Source organism: Microtus ochrogaster, unplaced genomic scaffold (assembly GCF_000317375.1).
Source record: "Microtus ochrogaster isolate Prairie Vole_2 unplaced genomic scaffold, MicOch1.0 UNK40, whole genome shotgun sequence".
NCBI lineage: Eukaryota > Metazoa > Chordata > Mammalia > Rodentia > Cricetidae > Microtus > Microtus ochrogaster.
The window spans coordinates 2,837,349-2,856,693 of NW_004949138.1; the positions used below are offsets into that span (position 1 = coordinate 2,837,349).

Genomic DNA, 19,345 nt, shown 5'->3' on the forward strand with positions numbered 1-19,345 from the left:
CTGGGAAGAATATCTCACACCTGCGCGCAGGTGTGCGCACAGGCAACCATAGTCCAGGGGGATTCTGGGAGTTGTAGTTTTCCAAAAGAACAACAATAAGTGTCTTAGTGGAGAGATGTCCAGGTGACTGGCACCCAGGAAAGTGTAGTAGGCTCCAGGAGTCAGAGAGGCTGAGAAGACACCAAGTTGTAGAGAAAAGACAAAATGGCTAGAGCAAGTGGAGGGGGAAAGTAGCTGAGGAGATGGACTCTAAAATTTGGAGTCAAATATTGTGGATGACAGAAGCCAGCAGAAACAAATGACCTTAGGAGAGCCAAATCAGAAACTTGGTTCAGTTAGGAGAGGCTGAGCCGCTTGGGAGGGGGCACATATATGCCCCTCCTGGGTTTAGTCACCAGATGAATTAAATGAGGACATAAACACTACAAGGTATGGTTGAAAACTTTTTTATTGTGGATATAAGGGAAAGCACAGTCAGAGTCAGAAGCATCTGGAAAAGTCCAGAGCAGGGAAAGTGATAGACAGAACAAGGCCAGCAAATTGAAGCAGGCCATGGAGTGAGGGTGTGGGCAAAGGAAACCAAAAGAGGAGACAACAGGAAGGGGCCATGGGAGGAAGGAGAGAGGGAGAGGGAAGAGAGGGAGGAAAGAGAGGGAGAGGGAGGAAGGAGAGGGAGGAAGGAGAGAGGGGGAAAGGGAGAGAGGAAACGAGAGGGAGGGAGGGAGGGAGGGTGTAAAACAGTGTTAGAGAGGGAAGCACGTGAGCAGAATTTAGGAAAGGAGGCGGGTAAGAAGAGCTGAGAACCACCCGGACGGAGAGTCTGGAGGCCAGTGTGCGCTTTGGTATGCTAATTGGCACCACACAAAGCCTTTTGTCCCTTGTAGTGGTGAGGCAATGGCTCCTTTGGTAAACAGGTGCCAAAATATGGGGGGTGGAGTTTCTTTTGGCCCTGACAGTGTGACGATTAAGAATGTCTTAAAGAAGTGTGCTGTGGACTGCCATGACCATCTTTGGCTGCTGTTTCCTAGACTTAAGAACTATTTTCCTGGAGCCCGCTGCAGGATAAACTGCATCTTCATCACCAAACAGGGATCACCAAACTTGATCTTGGCCAAGTTACTTGCCTCCCTAATTCATTCTATAAACAAGACCTGAATCCGGGCTGCTGGGAGCAGAGACACGGGTTTGCAAAGGTTGGGTGTGGTGGGATCTGATCCTAAACGGTATGTTTGTTTCAGAAAGACGGACTCCAAAGTGTCTAGTTCAAAGGTAAATTCTGAATAAACGCAATTATTAGAGTTTGCCCCTTTCCTTGCGAAATATTGGTAAACTCTCAATAAAGGTGAGTTATTCTACTAAGGTTTGCTGTCTAAAGGCAGCTTTCGAGTGGAAAGGGTAAAACACCCATTCTCGGAGGAGCCGGGGCATTTCCAGGGACACACAAGCTGTTCACCTAAACTCCTTTGCTGAGCTGTTGTTAATCCCACCAAGCGAGAGTAAGACCTCTACCTCGACTAGTCTGGGAGTGACTCCTCAGAGAGAATCTGGAGGTGGGGAGTAAGAGCCAGTCCTGAAGAGAGCCCGTGACTCAGGCGTGGCCCACGCCCTACAGGTTCCCGCCACGCCTCACAGCCCCCGCAGAGCGCAGCCAGCCCAGATAACAATGGCGCTCCTGAGGGCGGGGCCGGTAGAGGAAGGCTGAGTTGGGCTCTGAGCAGGTCGGGCCTGGACTGAGGGCGAGGCCACGTGACGCAAGCCCCGCCCCTTCCGTCCTGCCGCTCCCACCCGGGGAAGCCAAAAGATGTCTGCTCGGCTAAAGGCGGCCTTAGAGGGCCGGACCAGGGCCTCCAGCCTGCGAGCAGAGGGCGGAGGCGAGGTCGGGCTGGCGAGTCACGTGTCGCCGGCCCCGCCCCCTAGGAGGCCTTCGCGGGGCCTCTGGTGCGGCGACAGCGGAAGTGACCATACGGCGTACTTTGCTGCGTGCGGCTACGTGGCGGAGCCGGCGGAAGTGGTTTCTTCGCTGGACCTGAGTGTTTGTGTTTTGGTTCGGGAAGGAGCTCGGCAGCAAGGGGAGGAGACGGAGGGAGGAGGAGGAAGAAGTCGGAACTCGAGCGCGGCGACGGCGGAGGAGGACCGGCGGAGGAGGACCGGCGGAGGCGGAGCGGAGAGGCGGAGACGAGGCCCGGCAGGGGCGACTCGGGGCGCTCACCCCGCGCCGGCCAGTGTGAGAAGCAGCGAGCAGGCGACGCGGCTGCAGCTGCGGCGACTCCGACCTCCGCGCCGTGCGTGGCCTCGCTGCCGGGAGCCGCGCCCCAGGTGAGCCGCCGTCGGGGTCGCCCGGCCTCTGCGGGGCCTCAGCTCCGAGCCTGGGATGCGGACACCAGCCGAGGGAGAGGCGGTGGCACCCTCTTCCCAAGATGGCGCCGTCGGCCGCGGCGGTGTCCGGCCCGGTCCCGGGGTCTCCCTCCTGGCCGGGCCGCGGCGGGGTTGAGTGGGTGGCTTAGGAGCACGGGCCCTGGGCCCGGCCGGGCTGCTGGGCCTAGCACCCCGACTTGGTTCTCGGGTGCTCCGGGAATCCAGGCCTACAGCAGGTGGGGTTGGGGAGCTCCACCTACCTCTGACTGGCTTGGTCGAGCTGTGCGAATGGTGGGATCCTCCTGTCTCTTCCGTGGGAGGCGGTGAACCGAGGCCGCGGGGTTCCCTGCAAGCAGGTTAACATCCTGACACTTTGAGAAGTTTAAAGCTCTGACTGTCGCACTTTACATGTTTAGTTTTGCCTTACTGAAGTGGATTCAAAGTGCTGAATCAGTTGCCTTGCAGGTAACTAACCAAACAACAACATCCCTATGTGTACGTCTCTCGGGATACTCAGGACTGCTCAGATCATTCTTAACGTAAAATGTGAACCCGTAGGGTTGTGAGCAAAGTACGCACAACAGTACCCGGCACAATTGAAGGACTCGGTAATTTTTTTAAGTAGAAGATAAGAACTGCATAAAATAATTACTATTTTTCGAGATTTAATATGCATAATATGCAAGAGGTTTGTGCTGCCGGATAAGAAGTACAAGCAATAAGTACAAAGGGTTGTAAGTAGCGCGCCGAGGTGTGTGTGTGTGTCTTGCCGGGGGTTGAACTCAACCTGTGTGCTCAGGAGGAGCTCCCGGGAGCTACTCCCAGCCCTTGCACTTAATTTTTAGCATTAATAGCGTGGTCAATGTGTGTATGTTTATAATTTGGCTTATTTCCTGTTTGAGGTCTTTGGAAGTAAAGATTCAGTAGCTTTGAACTTTAAAAGGCGCTGAATATGGAGGCACCCATCTGTCATCCCAGCATTCTGGAAGCTGAGGTAGGAGGATCCGGAGTTCCAGGCTATCCCTAACTTGCCCCTGTGCTTGCCTAGGCTACAAGATATAAGACTGTGTCTCAAAAAAGACGGGGAGGGGGGGGAAATACTTCACAAAGCAAAACTAAATACGAATTTTTGTTCAGTTTTTCTGTGAGAATCTGATGTTGCCCTGAAAATTTGGAAGCAGCAAGGATATTCGGAACAAGTTTTGTCCTGTATTTATTGTTTTGTAGGTAAGGAACTATTGGGAAATATTTAAGCTGAAAATGTATCTGGACATGTGTTGGTGCATGACAGTCTATTGATCTACATCATTATCTCATCAAGAGGCCATTTAAATTGCCGATTTCAAACACCGTGTACTTAGAAGGCACTGTATTACAAACTACACCTGTTGTCTTAATTTTCACAGTAACTATGCAATGGTAGAATATAATGGATATCAAGATTTGGAAAGTAAAACTTTGCTCTGGCAGAAATTGGCATAGCCAGGTTTAGACTTCAAAATCTGGTTTTGTGGGTTAGACGAAATGGGAGCTATATTTATTTATTTTGAGACAAGCTCTCGCTGTGTAGCTCTGGATGGCTTGAAACATGCATGTAGACCAGGCTGACCTGGAACTCAACAGAGATTCATCCATCTTCCTCTGGACCCAGAGTGATGGCATTAACAATCTTGAACTGCCAAGTCTTTGGGGGATGGGGTTCGAGACAGGGTTTTCCTGTGTGGCTTAACTGTCTTAGAACTTGCTCTATAGGCCAGACGGACCTCAAACTCAGAGATCTGCTTGCCTAATGCTGGGATTAAAGTAATACACCACCCCCGGCCAACAACCATGTCTATGGGGGGGGGGGCGACAAGGCTTTGATATCTCTGATAGACATGTTTTTATCTCAGCTTCCCAAGTGCTAGGACCACAGGCAAGCTCGATCATGCCAGGCTGGAATGGTAGTTTTGTGTTCTCTTGGTTAGAAGCAGCTTAAATATCTTTTCATCTGTAAATATGTCAGTATTTATTGGTAGATATGCCATTATCAAGAGTGTTCCATGTAACAACTCAAATTTTATGGGGAGTACAAATTTCTTACCTGAAGTATAAATTAAATGTAGCTGCTTTGGTGCAGAGAATTTGGGGAGGGGGGATCCTTGGTGAGTTTTGTTGTTAATAAGCTTATAAGTCATATTTATTTTAGTTTGGATGTATGTGTATGTATACCTGTGTGAAGGTGAACATTTGTGTGGAGATCAAATGGACAATCTCAGGTCTTGGTCCTTACCTTTTCACCGTATGTGGTTCCCAGAATCCAAACCCGTGCTTGTACTGCAAGTGCCTTACTCAGTGATTTTTTTTTTTCTCCCTTTTTCTGAAACAAGGACTTTATGTAGCCCAGGCTTACCTCAGGAACACTTCACAGCCCCTCTTCCTCCAGGTTCCTGGGTACTGGGATTGCCCCATCCAGGTTCCATATATTGATAAAAAAGTTTGGACTAAACTATCAAAGTTGACTTGTAAGTGAACTGAAAAGGTTGTTTTAAAGATTTGCCAGTTCTACCAAGATTCAAAACAAACTGGGTGTCTTGGTGCAGATCTTAAGAACTTGAAGTGGGAAGATCACCATCCTGTGCTACTTTCTCTAAAGAGGAGGAGAGGAGACTGTCACTCAGGCTTTTTCCAAATGCAATGTTAAACAGATAATACATATATTGTTAGCCTAAAAACTACCCTCCAAAATTGCTGTAAGGAAATAACTCATGCCTAATCTTACCAGATAGAGAAATCCTTATCAGTCCGGCACATAAACTTGGGAGTTAAAAAATACTTGGTGTTTGGGAATTACGATTAAGTGAAAAATATATCACTTAATGGAGGCCTTCAAATATTAAATTCGATGATTTGTTCTAAGAGCTTCTCATTTACTAGCATAATTTTCTGCAAAATCAATTTAATCCAAATAGTATGACATTAGAACCTGATTTTTTCTTTATTTTTAAAGATTTTTGTTGTTTTAGTTAATATGTCTGTTGGTGTGTGCATGTGAATGCCAGTGCCCAAGAAGGGCAGAGGAGGATGTCAGATCTCCCAGACTGGTATTACAGGTGGTTGTGAATCACCCTACAAGCTGAGCTCCTGTCACCTAGAATAGCAATGCTCAGACTAAACTGCCATCTCTCAGCGCCCAAAGCCCCGATTCTTATTGACCTCTCAAATTGCTCTGTAACCTCAATGGAGTTACTTAACCTTTCAGTACCTGTTTCCTCATTTATAAGAGTACTTGATACTGTTGAGTGGATGTATTAAGTATTTAAAATACTAATTGGCATAAAAGTCAAGTCTTTTTTAATTTTTATTTGTTTGTTTGTTTGTTTTGGACCTAGAGCCTTCTACTTGTTGGGCAAGCACTCCACTAGTCTTCAACCCCAAAGTCAAATTGTTGAAGGTTAGTTGTTCTGCTTTGCAGTCAGGTCTTACATGTTGTCTGTGGCTTTGAGCTCCTGCTTCAGCCTTCCCAAGGTTGGAATTGACATTGCTACTACACCCCGCTAAATGCTTGCCTCTTTTTTTTTTTATTAAGTTGTTATTGTTGTTGTTTTTAACATACAAAGAGGTGGGTTACAGGTAATGTTTCCATTTGTGTCATTCTTCCCTGTCCTCTCTCATACCCTTCCTCTCTATAGATTGTCTCCTTTCTGCTTTCATGACATACAGATATATAAATTCTGTTACTTTCTCTTCTTCCAAGCGTTCTTGTTTCTTCGACTCCCCCAAGATAGGGTTTCTCTGTGGAACAGTCCTAGCTGTCCTAGAACTTACTCTGTAGACCAGGCTGGCCTCAAACTCACTGAGATCCACCCACCTCTGCCTTGCCTCCCAAGTGCTGGAATTAAAGTCATGAGCCATCAATGTCCAGCTCTCTTTTTCATTAGACTTTTCACCCTTCTTTTGAAGGTTAATTTGAGGTGATTTTAGGCTCAAATCTTATGATACTATTTCCCTTGAAAAGTGATGAAACTAAATGACACTGGCTGTCTACTTGGTCATTTCAGTACTCTTGTATTAAACTGACTAAAAGTGACTAATACTGATTTACTTAGTTTTGATTTGCTTATTTAATTGTTATTTGTGTCTCCACAGGTATTTTCTCCAGAAAGAAAACAAAATTGATACCTTGCATCCTGGAAGTTCATTTAGAAATCTGAAATTAGGGACTTCTTTCAAATTTGGACATGGCTAATCGAGGAGCAACAAGACCCAATGGTCCAAATACTGGGAATAAAATATGCCAGTTCAAACTGGTACTTCTAGGAGAGTCTGCTGTTGGCAAATCAAGCCTGGTGCTTCGCTTTGTGAAGGGCCAATTTCATGAATTTCAAGAGAGTACCATTGGGGGTGAGATTCTTCTTTTCCTTTTTTTAATCATTTACATTAATAAATGTTTGTTCTAAATGTGATTTTGAATAACTAATTAGATCATGCAGGGAAGAAAAAACTTTCAGCAGAACTTGGACTTTAAAATATACTTTAATTTGGTGTTTTATCTTATTTGTAAACAAGGTATTGTACCCTAAGCTATCTGAAATTTTTATAAACTTACTCTTCTGCCTCCTCATTATTTGGATTACAGGTGTACACTACCAGGCCAGCATGGTTTGGGGGCTTAAACAATATTTAATGTGGGAAAACGTAAAACAAGCTAGATGGGGTGGTTGGCACAAGCTTAGCATTCCAGAACCTGAAGAGGGAGAACTGTGAGTTTCAAACCAGTGGCTGTGACATAGTGAGAGAGCCTATCTCAAAAAAGGAAAACAAAACACAAAATTGAAACATCTTGTTTATTTAAGTAGAAAAGTCTTCTTTTCAAAGACAAGGTCTTGCCTTGATTCTCATACTGCCAATGAACTCTTAGTGATCCTACTTGCTTTAGCCAACAAGTGCTGGAGTTTCAGGTCTAGTCACCATGCCTCACCTGTTTTGTTTGTGAGATAGGGTCTCAAACCTAACAAGACTTTATTTCATAGGCTTTTTTTTTAGGGGTGGGCTGGGGCAGGGGGGCATTTGTAAAATAGGTTTCATGTAGCCTAGGCTGGCCTAGAACTGAGCTAGGTAGTTGTGGAGGACTTTAAATGTTTGCCTATCTCCTGAATGTAGAGATTACAGGTAGGCCATTGTACCCTATGTTTGTGGTTGTGGGGATTTTATGTGTGATAGAAAAACATACTACCAACTAAGGTACGTGTGTCTCTAAGCCTGGGTTTTTTTTTTTTATTGAAAAAAAGAAAAAAAAAAAGAATCCGCCTCCTCCCAGCCTCCCATTTCCCTCCCCCTCCTCCCACCCTTTTCCCCCTCCCCCAAACTCCTCTCCCCCTCCCTCTCCAATTCAGAGAGCAGTCAGGGTTCTCTGCCCTGTGAAAAGTCCAAGGTCCGCCCCCCTCCGTCCATGCCTAGGAAGTGAACAACCAAACTGGCTAGGCTCCCACAAAGCCAGAACATGAAGTAGGGTCAAAACCCCGTGCTTCTCATCAGCCCTCATTGTTCGCCATGTTCAGAGAGTCCGGTTTTATCCCGTGCTTTTTCAGTCACAGTCCAGCTGGCCTTGGTGAGCTCCCAATAGATCAGCTCCACTGTCTCCGTGGGTGGGTGCACCCCTCATGGTCCTGACTTCCTTGCTCATCTTCTCCCTCCTTCTGCTCCTCATTGGGACCTTGGGAGCTCAGACCAGTGCTCCTGTGGGTCTCTGTCTCTATCTCCATCCATCACCAGATGAAGGTTCTCTGGTGGTATGCAAGATATTCGTCAGTATTGCTATAGGATAGGCTCATTACAGGTTGCCTATCCTCAGCTGCCCAAGGGACTAACTGGGGACGCCTGAGTCATTTTTAACACAATGTTTTTATCTTAAATCCTTCCTCTAGCAAATACTGCTTTTGTTAGGTTAGGGAAGTCACATGTTTATTTTCCTCTTACGTGAAACAGAAATAACAGTGCCTTGCCTGAAATGAAAACAGATGTCTTTAATGTCTTAAGTGACAAGAGAATAAATGCTTAATAAGTGCATTTAAACACCAATCTAGCTTTTTTTGCTGAGTCATTTCTAGCATTGTTGATATGTTATATAATAATATTTTGGTTGATAGCTGCTTAGTAGTTGATTTAGGATATTAAAGTTTTGTTTAAGTTGGGCCTGCAGAGATGGCTAAGCAGTTAGGAGTACTGGTTTCTCTTACAGAGGTAAGAACTTTAAGCCCAGACTTTCTTTACTTAGGGTAGTGGTTCTCATCCTATAGGTCGAAACCCCATCAGGGGTCAAATGATCCTTTCAGAAGGGTCAGATATATGATAGTTTCATTGAAATTCATAATAGTAGCAAAATTACAGTTACAAAGTGGTAACAAAATAATTTTTTGGTGGGTAGGGGTCACCACAACATGAGGAACTGTATTAAAGGATCATAGCGTTCTGAATAGGAAGGTTAAGACCAACTGACTTAGACAGTAAAGTGTCGTACTAAAATTTATAGTTGCTAGGCAGGGGCAGGTGCAGGTGCATCCCTTTAATCCTAGCATGAAAAGGCAGGGGCAGTGCATCCCTCTGAATTGGGAGGTGAAAGCAAGAGAATTGCAGACTATCATAGGCTATGAGTGTGACGCTAGCCAGCTTTGCATGAGATATTGTGTCAAAATACAGTAGTACCATTAACAGTGTGAGAGTGTGAGTGTGGCGTGTAGTCACACACCTTTAAATCCCAGGCACCAGAAGGCAAGCCACCACTGCATACTGAGACCATCTAAGTTAGGGTTTTAATTCCCTCAGTGAAATATCAAGATAAAAAAAGTTGGGGAGAAAAGGGTTTATTTGGCTTACATATTTCTGTTCATCGCTAAAGGAAGTCAGGACAGGAACTCAAATTGAGACTATAGTGTACCAGTACCATATCCTAGTTTTTGTTAAAGCTACTTTTTAAGAAAATGGTAAAAGATACCAATGTGGGAAATGGGGTTATTATTTGAAACAAGAGTAGGTCACTGGCCGTGAATTCCAGGTCCTCTTGAGAGCTGGACCTGATTTATTTTATTGTTTTGCTTTCTGAAAAAAGATGCTTTTTTTTCACTGTTTTTGTTGTTGCTGTTTGGTTTCTTATTTAGAATTTGAGATGCTGTCTATCTGTAGCCCAGGCAGCTTTTGACTTGCAGTGATCTTCCTGTCTCAGCTTCCATGAGTGTGAGACCATAGGTATGAGCCATCACAAATAATTTCTTGTGCTTTTTACTACAAAGATAAAGTTAGTGTACAGTGTCCATTGGTTTTAAGTGAAAGGATATTATCTTTATGAATAGTAGTATTTTCTCTTAGGACATTTATATCTGTGTGTTTGTAGGTTGTATTAGATGTTGGTAAAAATTTGAATTTTCATACTAGTTTGTGCACTTAGGAACTAAGGAGTTGATGTTTCAGTAATTGTATTATCAGTCCTCACTCTGTATAATTGAAATATCATTGTTCAGTAGGATTGATTGTAATTCTATGTCCTTTATAAATACATGGGCCCTGTTTACACATTTTATAAATGAGAGTATTGAATTGGATAAGGATTTCTAAAGAACACCTTTTATTGATGTTTTATTTTGCTTACAGTACTGGAGATTGAACGTAGAACCTTATGCCTTCTAGGCTGGTGCTCCACCGATGTGCTACATCTCCAACCCCAGGTGTTTGTTTAAATTGCTTATGATGGAGCACACTTTTAATTCCTGCAATTGGGAAGCAGATACAGGCATATCTGAGTTTGGGACCAGATTGGTCTACATAGTGAATTCCAGGATAGCCAGGGTTACATGTTAAGACCTTGTATCAAAAAAACAAACAAAAAAAAAATATGGGGCTATATTGCCTAGCATTCATAAGGTCTTAGTTTCAATACTCCCCCCTTCCCCGTACCCAAAAGATGGTCACATGCATATACACACCTAGTATGGTCAAGATTATTTAATGCAAAGAATCATTATGAATCATGATTGTTAATTTTTTCCCTGTCTCAATTTTGTTAGGGTTAGGTTGGTGCTGTTAAAGTATTCGAAGCTGCCTAAATTGACTAAGGAGCTCTGAGCTAGTGAACTGTCTTTGTTCACTTGACTGTTGTGATGTATATTAAGCATAGTAGGTTGTCTGAAATTCATTACCTATCTCCAAACACTGTTCTACTTGAAATCACTTGTGATCTACCTGTTTTAGCTGAATATAATGGTTCATACCTATAATCCAAGCACTCGGGAGTTGGCAGAGAGGACAAGTTCAACACCAGCTTCAAGTATGTAGTAGGTATGAGGTCATGTCTCTATAAAAGGAAGTAATAATTCAGGAAACTTTTTGTGATTGGTATGTTTTTGAGATGAGGTCTCTTGTAGCCCAAGCTGCCTTTGAATTCACTATGTAGTGATTACTGTTCCTTCTGTTTTTACCTTCCCAATGCGAGAATTACAGGCCAGTGAGCCTGGAGTATGTGGTGCAGGGGACTTAACCATGGATTACTACCACCTAAGCTACATTCTTGGCTCAGTTTGAGAAGTTTATGCTTTTTTTTTTTTTTTAGTATGTGTCAGTGTGGGTGCTCTGTGTTGGAGAGGGTCTAATTTGGGGAATTTCTTTTGCTGTGTATTCTAGGGATGGAACTCCAATCATCAGGCTTGTATGTATGGCAAACACCCACAACCATTTTGCTGGCACAGGTTTTTGTTTTTAAGTTACCAACTAGCTTGATGTAAGCATAAAGTCGAGCTACTTAATAGCTAATCCATCAAGAAGAGATATTGATTTTTCAAGACAGGGTGTCTGTGTTACAGCTCTAACTATCCTGGAAATCCCTTGTAGACCAGGCTGGCCTTGAACTCCTAGTGATCCAGTAGCCTCTGCTTCCCAAGCACTAGGATTAAAGGTATATGCCACCACTGCCTGGCTCAAAAAGAGATTTTTATTGGTATTGCATACTGGACTTTTTTCTTTTTTGTATTGTTAACATTAAGGATTGAGCCTAGAGCTTTACCACTAAGGAGTGACGAGAACTGAACAAGTGCTCTGTCACTGAGTTACAACCTAGACAGTGTTTTTTCTCCTCATTTTCATTCTGAGACAGGGTTTCCTTCAGTTGTTCTGGCTGTCTTTCAACTCACTGTCTCAGAGCAGGACTTGAATTTTGAATCTTCCTCCAACGTAACTGAGGTTTGTTTTTTTTTTGTTTTTGTTTTTAGATCTGGTCATATATTGGACTTTAAAGATAATCCCGGTATTTTACAAACCTCTCTCTGCCTCTCCCTCCTTCCCTTTATTTTTTGAGACAGTCTTGCTGTGTAATCCAGGCTGGTCTTCATATCACAGTTCTCTTGCTTCAACTCCTACTACTGAAATGACAGGGCACTGGGATGGAGGTTATGTTTGAGAAAATAAAACAACATAAAATAACAGGAGTATATTGGGGGACTTAATTGCATTTGTATCTAATTTTTAAGTTTCAGAAAGATACTACTTTACAGAAACGATTTATTGAGACAGGGTACCCCACTCATCCCATGTGCACTCATGGTATTTAATTTAGACTACGTATTTCCAGGTTTTGTCAGTACATTAGCATGGTTGTATAAAAACATTAATAGTTGAGGGAAGCACGGCAGTAACTTAAATAGTTCGTGTAAGGTTTTTGCGGTTGACTCAGAGCAGGTCCTTCTGTACAACCATTGTTATATATAAGTGTGCACATGCATCTCTTGTTGTTTTTGTTTTGTTTTTTGCAAGAAGTTGAGACTAGAAAATCAGTACACATAACAAACATTGTGCTGTGTAATTGAATAATTGGAAGTTACTGACTTCTCTTTTATGTATCAGTTAAAGAAAATAATGTGAAGGTATTTTCAAAAGCTTTGTCTTAGAAAAAGGAGGTAAGAAGGCTGGGTGCAGTGGCATATGCCTTTAATCCCAGCACTCTGGAGGCAGAGACTCATCTCCAGGCCAGCCAAGACTGCATAATGACACCCTTTCTTAAACGGGAGGGGGGTTAAGATAAAAGATTTCCAGTGGGTCTCTGAGATACCACTTTATTGTCCCCCAGGGCCACTCTTTTCCTGCTCATCTCCATTTTGCAATTCTTACAGCTGTACATTATTTTACAAATTATGGTTGCATATGTTGGGATTAGAGAATGATTTGCAGGAGTTGTTCTCCTACCACCATGTGGGTCCTTGGAATTTGGACTCAATTGTAGCAAGCTGGCTTTTTATGTTTATTTCAGCCTAGGTTTTCCTTAAAAGAGCTAAGTTGAAGTGTGAGTGTTATGAAAGTACCAGGTGGAAGGAAGATAGAGCTCAAGTTACAGTGTCAGTGCCAGTCATGGTGTAAGAAAAATGTAATGTAACACCATTGCTGGTAGGCTTCCTGGCACAGACAGTCTTCACTGTGAAGTCTTAGCAGAAGAACTTTCTTAGTTTTCTTTAGAATGGTCTATGACTGTTCCATCTTTGTTAAATGCTAAAATTTATCAGTGTTTTTATTTTTAATCGTACTTTCTTTACTGTCTTGCCATGTCATTTTTGTGGTTTCTTGTTTTTTTCTTAGCTACCTTTACACACACACACACACACACACACACACACACACACACACCCCTTCACAGTGCTAGGGACCAAACCTAACATAGTGTTTATAAGTTACGCAAAGCACTCTGCTACTGACTGAGCTATGTCCCCAGCTCCAGTGTTAGTCCTGCTTTTCTGTTTGCAGTTTCAGGTTACAATCCAGTAGTAGATGTCATCTTCATATGTTTGTAATGTGATCCTTACATATGGTTACAAAACCCAAAAAGCTGAGATTTAAGGGGTTCCTAACTTTTTCAAAAGTTTTCTCCCTTAGAACATTGCTAGTTTCTATGGGTATCTAGACTTAATTCCTGTTAATTAGATAGATTTGGGGGGTTAATTTGTTGTTGTTTTGGACCAGAACTCAAAACATCCTCACACCCCAGCCTCCCATGTACTGACATTATAGGGGTGGGTGCCACCACCCACCTTCCTTATTTGTGCTTTCTTCCCTGTCTCTGCTGGGTGTGGTAGTGTAATCCTACCATTCAAGAGCCACAAACAGGTGGATTATTGCCAAATTCAGGGCCAATCTGGTCTCCCTTGTAGGCCAGCCATAGTTAGTTATGTAGCAAAACCCTGGTTTTGTTTATTTTTCAAGATTTTAACAATATGTATGAGTATTTTGTTTGTTTGAATGTGTATATTCACCTACATGCCTGGTGCCGGAGAACGGAAGGAGGGCATTGGATACCCTCCAACTGCGGTTACTAGTGGTTGTGAACTGCATGTGGGTGCTGTGAACCAATATAGGTCCTCTACAGAGGCTCTTAAACAGCTCCCAACCTCATAACTTTTTTCTTTTGTTAAATTCTCAACTTGTAATAAAAGGTATGCAAGTGGGGCTGGTGGTGCACGCCTTTAATCCCAGCACTCAGGAGGCAGAGGCAGGTGGATCTCTTGTGTACAGTGCTACCCTGTTCAATAGAGTTCTAGAACTGGCTCCGTAGCTACTGAGAAACCCTGTCCTGAAAAACAAAATGAATGATTGAATGCTAAAGTGTTTTGTAGGCTTTTTCCACATATAGGTAAACCGTTTAAGCCTAACTTTAAAACCGCTTAAAATTTTTTGTGGTGTATGTTCAGGACTTAGATAATACTAAGTCTTGACTTTGGTTTTGTTTTTTGTTTGTTTGTTTGTTTTACTACAAGGAAAAATTTATTACTAGATAAACAGGCCAGGAAGCAAAATATTATGAAATGTGATAATAGGCAACAGATACTTAATTAGGTGACAAGCAAGATCATTAATTCAACATTTCAAAATATCTCTGCTTTATTAATACTACCCCCTCCCTCTAGTCCACTAGGAATTAACATTAAGGTATTTACTAGTGTTCCTTCAAAGTCTCTATATCTTTCTTTGCTTCTACTTTTTCTTGATTCTCTATTTTTCTTTCCCCTTTGCTATTTTTCTTATCTTACCTCCTTTTGTTTTTTTTTTTCTCTTTTCCCTTCTCATGTAAAGAAAATTGACTGAAAATACATATGAAATCAAGATTAGTAAATTGTGACTAATTCCTGTGATTGTTAGCACCTTTTTGTGGGCCCAAATGAATGCATGGTGAGACATCAGTTGTCACGGGATTATGTTGTTCTTGGCATATAGTGGGGGAAGAAGGGATAGAGAAGGGGGATGGGTAAGGCATAAATAGTGCTACAGCAAGGAGAGTAGTCAAAACCCAAACAGGAAATGACTGTGCCTCCCATGTAGCATTTTCTGCTGCATCTCATGACTGAATTCAATAACACATTCCTGAGGAAACTAGATCAAGTCACATGGTTGCTGTTGAATTTCTACTCTTAAAAGCACCGGTTTGCTTAAGGGCTGTGCTTAGGACCATAAAGATGTCTGGGTTCCGGAACTATGATGTGACATAAAGTGCAAAACCAGGCATAAAGTCAGTACCTAGTAAATACCTATTGATAGTTGGGTGATCCATCTAATAGGAGAAATATAATTAAAGCAAAGATCCTAATTTAGAAAGAAACAACCCTAAAAGTTAAAAAACATGAACCATATTCTTAGTACACTTTATAAAGGCAAAAGAGAGAGAGGAAAGAAAGTAGACTATCTGAGCAATAGCATGAACATTTTCACCTGTGTCAGTTCATGGAGTAGTATAAAACAAAAATTCCTGTTGGTGTCGTTTCAGGAGTGAGGAAAGGACCAGAGAAAGAAAACAGTTCATTCCGCCTCATTAGTATCACAGGTTTAACATTAGCATACCTGTGTGCTCGCATACATGCAGCCTGATTGGGTTGGGTTTAGTTTTGGGACAGGGTCATACATAGTAGCCTAGTTTGGCCTTGAACTCTATACTTTAGAGTGACCTGGAACTTCTGTTTCTGTTTCCCTCCCCAGCTCTCACTACTGGGATTAAAAGTGTGTACCACTATGCCCTGTTTTGTGTTTGTTTATTTGGTTGGTTGTTTTAGTGATAAGGATGGAACCTAGGACTTGGTGCGTGTTGGATAAGCACTTTAGCAACAGAGCTACATCTCTGACCCCTAGTTAATAAGTTTTAACAATCTCTTTTTTTGGTATTCAAGGGTGCTTTGCCTGCATGTATGTCTTCACACAGTGCCTGTGGGGGCCATAGAAGGGTGTTAGATCTCTGGAACTTGAATTAGACATTATAAGATGTTGCATGGCTGGGGGAGTTGAACCCCGGTCCTCTGGAAGAACCAACAGTGCCCTTAAGCACTGAGCTATCTCTCCTACCCCGTTATTTCGGATTATGCATACCTTTATTCTGCTTCATTAGGATTACACACCTGAAAGTTGAAATGCTGACTTGCTTTGGTTTTGAATTTTAAAAAGAAAAGGCTCGGCAGGTGAGCAAGGTGGCATATGCCTTTAATCCCAGCACTCAGGAGGCAGAGGCAGGTGGATCTCTACGACCAAGCTGAGCTAGAGCTGTTATACAGAGAAACCCTGTCTCGTGGAGTGGGGGTTGGGAGGTAGATAAACCTACAAGGCTCACAGTGTAATCCTGGCTAACTTTAGACTTGAGGCAGTCCTCCTGCCTCTCTAGTGTCGGGATGATAGATCAAGTATAAGGCACTAAATGTTAAATGCCTAAGACTAATTTTAAAACCATATCCATGCATTCGCAGGTTTCCCCCATATGGTAATTTTCAAGCGATAACATGACTAGCTTTTGTCCCCTAACTAGTTGACTGCCTTAAAGAACTTTTTACATAATTTTCATTGTAGCACTCAGGAAGCCATGCTAGGAAGGGAGACCCTCGTGTCTCTGCTTCTCAACTGCCAAGGTCATAAGCATATGGGTTCATTCCTCTCTTTCTCTTTTTTCGTCTTTGCAGTATGAAAGATTAGACCCAGGCCTCTACTGTGGAGCCACTCTTCAGTCTAGTCCATCCATCTCTCTTCTTGAAACAGGATTCACTATGTAGCCTTGAGTGCTCTGGAGCTCACTGTGTAGACCAGAATGGTCCCAGACTCACCAAAGTCCACCTGCCTCTGCCTCCTGAATACTGGTAGTAAAGAATGTCCCACCATGGGCAGGTCATCCAGTTTTTAATAATCTCAGTTGCTTTTGTGTTTTGGTAGCTATTGTGAACAGTATACAGACTGGGTTTTCTGTAAGAGCCGCTAGTACTTCTAATGGCTGGATTATTTCTTCAGTTTGAGCTTTGTGCTGTATGTGGAACGGAAGTATTTTTTTGAGGTCACCAGTTGGTGACCCCAGACACCAACTGCCAGCATATTTTGGGACTTTTGATGTGAGAAAGGGTCTACCTGTGTAGGTGAGATTGACCTTTCTTGTCTCATCCTCCCAAGTGGCACCATGCTCAGTTTATAGGAGCTTTTTACACACTAAAATTCACTTCACATTTACCATAGGAATTTTTCTGAGTTTATTCACCTGTACATTTGGATGTTTCAAAACTTAGGAGTCTCAGATTTTTGTATAGTTAAATCCAATAGTCTTAAGGATTTTTGTTTTGTTTTTGTTAATTCTGATAAAAAGTGATTTTTAGTTGAATTTGATACCTACCTTGGATACCTGGGGATGTAGCTTAGTGGTAGAGTGGCTAACCATGAGTGAAGCCAGGAGTTCTATCCTGAGCAGTAAAAATAACCATCTTGGGGTAGAGTAGAATCAGTTCCTGTAGTTTTTCTGTTGCTTCTGTGTTTAATTGGTGCAGTTATAGAAGAGATTAACTCGTTTTTGGCATTCATTTGATGCCATCAGTTTGAATGCTTTCTCCCCCCTCTCGGTGGATAACAGTGTCTTTTTTTCTTACGTTTTATATTGAGTATTTCCAGACTCAGTAGTTACAATTTCAGCCAGTGTTTAGCTCATACCTGTAATGCCTAATTTTTAGGAGCTGAGTCAAGTCTGCAATACAATAGAATTGTATTGACCTTTTTTTTTTTTTTTTTTTTTCCGAGACAGGGTTTCTCTGTGGCTTCGGAGCCTGTCCTGGAACTCGCTCTGTAGACCAGGCTGGTCTCGAACTCACAGAGATCCGCCTGCCTCTGCCTCCCGAGTGCTGGGATTAAAGGCGTGCGCCACCACCGCCCGGCTTTGACCTTATCTCTAAACAAAACAACTGAAATAGTAAGTCGGTAAGACAGTTGATCAGATGTAGAGCATATGCTCTACCTATGTGAATATGCCTGGCATGTGTTCAATCCCCAGCACCAAAAGAAGGAAGTGTGAAACATCATGGAGGGAACTTTGGGAGCACATAACAAGAGTGACAGAAGGAGAGGTGAGCATGGCTGGCTACTAAGTGGACAGTGGTGTGTTCTTGCTGCGGTTCATGGAAGGAACCCTTTCACATTTCAGGAAGTTTCATCTGCTTATTAGGCAGTGTTCCTTTATACAACTGCTGACTCAACACCAGTCAAGAACTCCTGTATTAGTTAAGCTGATATCTCTGTGTTTAAAATATTTTTGCATAACAATTTTATTATAGAGAAAATACTAATTAATATTAAATTATTGTGATGTGGGCATTATTCACAGAGTCAGAATTCCTAAGAACCTTGCTATTGGGTGATCTGCTAGTTTCATGATTATGAATAGATTAGTTGCTCTGTTTTAAGAAAGAACTCCAGTGTTTTTCATAGTTTGTCTAGATGAAAACGCTATTTGTTTTAGACTGCTTCTGAAAGAAACTCTTACTGAGTTATTGAGTTCTTTTAATGTATTTAGTGGTCCTCTGGAAGAACCAACAGTGCCCTTAAGCACTGAGCTATCTCTCCTACCCCGTTATTTCGGATTATGCATACCTTTATTCTGCTTCATTAGGATTACACACCTGAAAGTTGAAATGCTGACTTGCTTTGGTTTTGAATTTTAAAAAGAAAAGGCTCGGCAGGTGAGCAAGGTGGCATATGCCTTTAATCCCAGCGCTCAGGAGGCAGAGGCAGGTGGATCTCTGTGAGTTCGAGACCAGCCTGGTCTACAAGAGCTAGTTCCAGGACAGGCTCCAAAACCACAGAGAAACCCTGTCTCGGAAAAAAAAAAAATTCCACAACTTCCCATTTCCCTCCCTCTCTCCCCACTCCCCCTCCCCCTCACTCTCCAGTCCTAAGAGCAGTCAGGGTGCCCTGCCCTGTGGGAAGTCCAAGCCCCCCCCCCATCCAGGTCTAGGAAGGTGTGTATCCAAACAGACTAGACTCCCAAAAAGCTAGTACATGCAGTAGAATCAAAACCCAGTGTCATTATGTGCTTTGATTTGTTTTTGTTTGTTTGGTTTGAGTTTTTTTTTGCCTAAATACATGTTTGTGTTGAGGATATCAGAAACCCTGGGACTAGAGTTACAAACAGTTGTGAACTGCCATGTGGGTGTTGGGAATTGAAGCCAAGTCCTCTGGAACAGAAGCCAGTGTTTTTAACCACTGACCCATCTCTCTAACCCTTTTTGCTTTCTTTATTGTCTGCTTAGCCATCTCTCACCTACCTAATTTATTAAGTGGTCATTTTTTATGACATAATTTGTTTGATAACTGGACTGAACTTTCATTAAGGTAAAGTAATTGACAGTTGTCTTCATGGACTTAGAATTGGTTCCTAGTTACACACATTGCTTTCCCTTTTTGGAGTTTTGGGTAGGGGTGTTGAACAGGGTATTCTGTAGTGTTGTAATATGCCGTTCATTGGTTCCCAACCGCTTAGCCCCAAAATAATCACACAGAAACCATGTTATTTGCAATACTGTTTGGCCAATAGCTTAAACATATTTCTGGCTAATTCTTACATCTTAATTTAACCCATATCCATTAATCTGTGTATCACCATGAGGTCACAGCCTACCAGCAAAGTTTTAGCGTGTCTGTCTTGGGCGGAGGCTCCATAACTTCTCTCTGATTCTGCCCTTCTTTTTTTTAAAAAAAA

General features: G+C 42.6%; 1 protein-coding gene across 5 annotated transcripts in view; it reads left to right on the top strand.

Moving 5' to 3' along the window:
* Nucleotides 1–1,985: 1,985 nt before the first annotated feature.
* The window catches only part of Rab5a (RAB5A, member RAS oncogene family), a 28,522-nt gene continuing 11,162 nt past the window's right edge, over nt 1,986–19,345 (top strand). The window contains exons 1-5 of one of the 5 annotated variants that reach the window (XM_013354321.2): nt 1,986–2,316; nt 3,258–3,349; nt 3,493–3,582; nt 5,727–5,788; nt 6,484–6,738. In XM_013354321.2, the coding sequence (XP_013209775.1) occupies nt 6,576–6,738 (163 nt within the window). In that variant the 5' untranslated portion in view covers nt 1,986–2,316; nt 3,258–3,349; nt 3,493–3,582; nt 5,727–5,788; nt 6,484–6,575. Of the gene's footprint in view, nt 2,317–2,402; nt 2,821–3,257; nt 3,350–3,492; nt 3,583–5,726; nt 5,789–6,483; nt 6,739–19,345 lie in introns of those variants that run through there. The other 4 variants (XM_013354322.2, XM_013354323.2, XM_005368753.3 and 1 more) reach the window with 4 other exon arrangements.